This window comes from Erigeron canadensis, chromosome 1, assembly GCF_010389155.1.
Source record: "Erigeron canadensis isolate Cc75 chromosome 1, C_canadensis_v1, whole genome shotgun sequence".
In the NCBI taxonomy this organism is placed as follows: Eukaryota; Viridiplantae; Streptophyta; class Magnoliopsida; order Asterales; family Asteraceae; genus Erigeron; species Erigeron canadensis.
This window is the reverse complement of record NC_057761.1, coordinates 42098416-42104415: the sequence shown is the minus strand read 5'-3', so window position 1 is coordinate 42104415 and position 6000 is coordinate 42098416. Positions and strand designations below refer to the sequence as shown.

General features: G+C 33.4%; 1 protein-coding gene across 1 annotated transcript; it reads left to right on the top strand.

The window, feature by feature from the left end:
• The first annotated feature begins 1161 nt into the window (after window positions 1-1161).
• On the top strand, window positions 1162-2297 carry LOC122586170. Its single transcript, XM_043758278.1, has 3 exons — window positions 1162-1476; window positions 1561-1633; window positions 1858-2297. Exons 1-3 carry the CDS (start codon window positions 1438-1440, stop codon window positions 2214-2216), a joined length of 471 nt encoding a protein of 156 aa, XP_043614213.1. The 5' UTR covers window positions 1162-1437; the 3' UTR covers window positions 2217-2297.
• The last annotated feature ends 3703 nt before the right edge of the window (window positions 2298-6000 follow it).

Genomic DNA, 6000 nt, shown 5'->3' with positions numbered 1-6000 from the left:
ATGTTTTCCTTTTATTTAATAAACAAGAATAATCGTCAATTATACATATATTATTTATTTACTTAGCCACTTAATGACTAAAAGAAATGAGGTATACAATTTCACATACAGCCTTCTCTTTATGTGGTCGGGTGTACTTAGCAGACAGGTTTACCTTCGTATGCTATTTTTGGACGACAGGTACGGTAACTAAACTTTCCCCACTCTTTGATTTCATCTCTTTGCGGCCGGAGGTCCCTATTGGAAACAGTCTCTCTACCTTTCGGGTAGAGGTAAGACTGTTTACAGCTCACCTCCCCCATACCCCGTCCAGGGATTAGGTCTCGTTGTTGTTGTTGTTGTAATTTTACATACAGTTCAGAATATGCTGGCCGAATAGGGCTTACATGTAGGGGGTGAGGAAATAAAGTCCAAGCTCTCAGATGTCCTAAAATTTAGGATCGGACCCACACGAGCTTATCAGATTTCGGGGCCGTTAACGGGGATTATCTTTGGATCTGTATGTTTCATCCATTGTTCTGAGAAAACACTCTAGACTATCATTCTCTAAATCCTTTTACTTCATTCCGTTGCACATTGGGAGCTCAGTCATGGGATGAGAATATGAGATCAAACTCGACTGGTTTATCTAATATTTTTCGCACCAAAAATCGGGTCGGGTTTCAGCTATGTAACGGGCCGCAATCGGGTATGGTGTTACACGCCACGAACTTGCTACATTGCCATTCCTACCTACATGGGTAAATGGTTGATGCTAAAAAATGGTCCCGTATACTTTGATTTTGTTGCCGGTGCCAAGGAATCTTTGGTTGGACTAATGAAGTAATGAAAATTATTTTTGAACAAATTGCAAAACAAAGGGAGTCAAACTTCGTTGAGTTTAAAACCATTAATTTTTTGGTCTCATTTTTTGCAGAGGGCGTCTAAACCTTGACGAATCTCAGCTTCTCATATCGTAATCATGTCTATTCATATAGCATAACATATCTGAGTCTCTGAGACACTAGTTTATAGATTATTCCATGATGAATAAATATGAAATGAAGTATAATATTATAATGTTCGAAGTAACAAGAACAAACATTATATTCGTCATATTATCAAATCTTTTAAAAATTAACACATATCCATCATATCCTGCAAAATCTAAGTATATATTTATCATATCTTTTTAATTTGGAATATTGTGGCTTCTAAGTTGGAGATATAAGAAATTGTTGCATTTTTTTCTAAGGAAATGATTCTAGTAAATCTTTGTTATAATTGTAAGATCTCTAGCTGTAGGAAAATATATCAATTCTCATAGTACAAACAAATATACATATTTACAAAACCGTTTAAACTCAAGATTTTACTTCCAAAATTAATGTTCTTATGGTTATCTATAAATACTAACACATCCTTTTTGGCCAATTATCAAATCTTTGCTCGTTCCCCATGGCACCCAAAAAGAAAGACTCTGACTCTGCATTCACTGTAGGTTCTTCCTTAATTCCTAACAACACTTAAACTTGTTCACGTTTTGTGAATTGAAATCATATGTATGTGTTTTTGTTTTAGAACTTTACCATTAAGGTGAATGTTGACCGCAGCTGGGAAAAGACGGTGGAAAAAGTTTTGAAAAGTGTTAAAGGTATGCACGTTTTTATAATCTAGTCGTTCTATCTATTGATTGATCTATATATCTTTTGTACAAACCTTTTTCTACATTATGTTTTGTAATAATTGCTAAAATCTCTAGTTCAGTTATAGTCATATACATATAGATCAAGAATATATAAAAAGTTTGCTGTGATAAAACCTGTAATATATAACACTTACATAACTTGATTGTTTATTTTTTTTGGTCAAATGAAGTAAGTCAATTCCGAATGGAAAACGATGGAAGGGTCAACATTCAGGGTTTCATAAATCCAAATGTACTTCTGGAATGTTTTCGGAAAGCAGGAAAAGATGCACAGATTGTGCATTGGCAATATGGTGAATGTTCTAGCAACTTGTATGATAAGACAGCGCCCTCGAACTATTATGGACACGGGTCAAGCAACTATTACTACGGAGATGGTTATGACTATGGTTATAACAACAATGGATATCATAACAACGGTTACTATGCAAACGGCTACCCTGGATATGTAAGTAATGATGCTTACAACAGCCATACAGAAAAGCCAAGAAGATCAAGTGGACATGATACAGGCTGCGGTATAATGTGATAGAATTTTATTATAAACTTATGAATGGGTACAAGTATTCAAGTACTCATTCTAGCAGTTAATTACTATATGAATGGTGGACTGGGGTTATATTTTTTTTGTTTTCCCCAGTTTCAACATTTTGATTAATGAAAAATAAAATTATATGATTGTGGTTTACTTAATTGCAGTATTTGTCTGAGTTATAGATTTTAAAGCCCTTACAATGTTTATTAGATGAAAGACCATGATTTCGTGTGGCAAAATAGTTAGTAATATATAGTACTAATGAACATAATAAAGATAGTAAAATTGTACAGAGGTGATTGCACAAACTATGCTTGTTTAAACAACATCAAAAATAATAGAGTTAACCAAATTATAAATAACAAACACATCATGTAACTAAAACCTCCATTTAGCATCCCCCATTGCCAGTTCATGGGAAACTTGATCTTCGTTTTCATTCACGAAAACCCTGACATTCTCACCAGAAACGTCTTTGCTACGTGTTACGTTGCATTGGACATACAAGACAGTAGTATTGGCCACTACATAGTATAGGATCATCAATGAAGACTGCAAATAAATGGCACAAACTTGCATAATCAAGATCCAGTTTGTTGTTGATTCATTAATGTTTTGGGCAATGGCGGAGTATGACAACGATGGGAGGATTACAAATCCCATGTGAAATAGTATGAAAAACGAGTGGGATTTGAACTCCTTTAACTGTTTTCCACTTTGCTGTAAAGGCTTGAATCCTGATTTTGACTCCAAAACTGCAATGGCTCCTGATATCCCCCATGTTACCATGAAATAGAGTATTGTGATTACTAGAACATATGAAGCCATTGTGTTTATGATGATTGATAATATGAATGAAGCGAAATGGAACCCAAACGCTTTAATAGCTTTGGTGATGGCAATTGGGGGAAGCGTAAGTATAATAGAAAAATGAGAATTAGTTTCATTGACCCAGCTATGATTGTGGAAAGAAGAGGGATGTATGATTGTGTGAGTGATTTGAAAGTGGATGAAAAGGTTAGAGGTCTACCTTGGATGGCTTGATTTGTACTATAGATGATCAAAGCTACTCCGGCCACTGATGGGAGTATAACAAAGAAGATGAAGGCGAGGAGCGTGATTAAAGATATGAGAATGTGTTGGTTTTGATAGGTGGTGATTATTGTCTTTGAGTAGGAGGAGGTTGAATGGCTCAAAGCTGGTGTCGACATCAAACTCAGGGGAGGAGAAGTAGAATTGAACGATGATATGGGCCAAGAAGATGAATTAAATGGGAGAAAGAAAAGAGAGATTGGGATGAAATGAAGGGAATTGGCATTTGGGATTCTGATCGTTTGGGAGTTGATGGTTATTTCGCTTGTTGGGAACGACATCCTTGGTCGTCTCTGGGACTTATCGTATCAAGCTCATACAACTCCAATTAACAACCAAATTAGACCACAACTCATACCTCAGCTACTTATGTCAAACATACCTTTGTTTTCATATAACAGTAGCAAAATATATAAAGCTTAATTTGACAATGTAATCGATAGTTAACACATCTTCTTACATAAAATAATCAAATTAGCCAAGTCAAAGGTTGACTAAGCTTGCATGATAAATTTATATCTCTTGCGTGTTCTGTTTAACGTCTTAAAACTTGTTCAACCCTCAAATTATTTTAATCAATCGTTTTCAATCTAGTTTCAACAAAACACTACATTATTAGGAGTATATAGAATTATAGATTGAGATTCTCTCGTATTCAAAATAAACATGACAATTCATACTGTAATTTTTGTGAGAATAAAGTTAAATGCATTATTCATGCTGGATCCATATGTTTATTTGATTATTTTTCTACACTTCCAAAATTTTAAAAACGATTATCATGTTCAAATAACCAACTCATCTAAGTGGGTTGGCTATTGGTGGCCTGGTATAGTGGTATGACGACTTATGTTGTGTCTCGGAGGAGTTTTACCTAAAACTTAATGTCTTGTGTTAAAGGCTTTGTCTACTCATCGCTAGGCTTTCTAGCATGAATCTGTTTAAGACGACGTATAACAAACTTCACAATTCACGCCCTTTTAAAAAATCTATCAAGTTCAAGTAACCATAAAAGGATCTTGATCCTTCATCAATATGTTGGACGAAGACATGTGGACAGTTCTAAACACGACACTTTCCCATTTTTGGTCTAAAGTTCTCTTATCTTTTCAATATTTATTTATATAATTATATCCAACTATTTTAAAGATGTTTGTTCATAAAGATATTCACCTCGTCCAAGTGGATAGCTCATGACTTGGTTAGGACTTCCCAACTCCCAAGTGACATGGAATGATGGAAGGGCCTGATCTTGGTGCTGGTGGTTTTAGTTAAGCTGGTTAATATGGCCCATATATATTGGGCTAAAGGGTTCTCTCATTTTGGGCTAAAGGAGAAAACACATCATACGTAAGAGACGGGCTAAAGGATAAACACATCATAAGTAAGAAACAACCCTTTAGCCCAAAATGAAACCTAATATTTGATAGACCAAAGTTGTTAATGGTTAGGTATATTGATGGTATAGAATACTAGATTATGTTACGATACTAGCACGGTATAGCGCAATGCGGCAGCGGGGAACGATGGTGATGGTGGCGGCGGCTTTAAATGGTATAGAAAGTTGATGTAAAGGTATATAATTTAAATAGGGAAGTGAAGATATTTTATAATATAAGTTGACGTAAAGGTATATAGTTTAAATAAAGAAGTGAAGATATTTTATAATATAAATGACTGATATTTTAATTATATATATATTAAGTATTGGTGGATGTTTTAATTCATTAAGAGTAATTTGATCAATTTGTGTGTTTTATCTTTCTTAACTTTCAACACGGGGTTATAATGTTTCTATAGTATAATATATAAAAGTATAGATAGATATAAAAAAGTTGAGTTCAAGTAATAAATAAGATTAATTAATAATTTAATATTATATGTAATACTATATATATAATTTGATATGTGATATATGTAAAAGTTATGTTCTATGTAATATATATTAAATATACGAGTACTTAATATCGTCCAATTTTTAGTTGGTAGCTCTGCGATGGCAATTAAGTTGTTGATGTTTTAAGGTATTTGATGACTTAAGAATCATAAAGAATTAACATATGTATACGTCATATCTAATGAGAAGTATCAGTGCTGGATATTTTTTAAAAACAATTAATAAATTGTAGTTTGTATGAGTCAAAATGTGATAGTGGCTCGTAGTTGGCTATCGGTTTTAGATTGTTTAGTAGACAAATATATCAGAATAGGGTATAGATTTAGAGAGAAGGTAAAAGGTCTGTTTTTTTTAATAATTTTTTTAGCTTATTTTTAGGATTTTTTTTTCTCCTTTTTCTAATTAACTTAATCCACAAAAAAAAATTTTTATTAAAAAAAATAATTTTAACCTGAGTTAGTGAGTTATACATGTAATCATACGGTATTGGTTTCGCCCTTAAGGATATTAATAAGGGGTAGATGATGGGAGTGATAGGTCATAGAGGGTGATAGATCATAGGGGATGATCGGTGATGGGTGATCTACCTAACGGGCTTCGCCTTTAGTCATCATGGCTCCGCCATAGACTGAGAGGTTTCGCCTATAATTTACGGGCAATGCCCTTTGAGAATTTTTTTTTTTAATTTTTATAAAGAATTATTTAATTAAAGAAATAATTAAAAAATGAAAAAAAAAAAAGTTCAAAAAAAGAAGCTAAAAAAAATCAAAAAATGAATCTTCTTTCTCT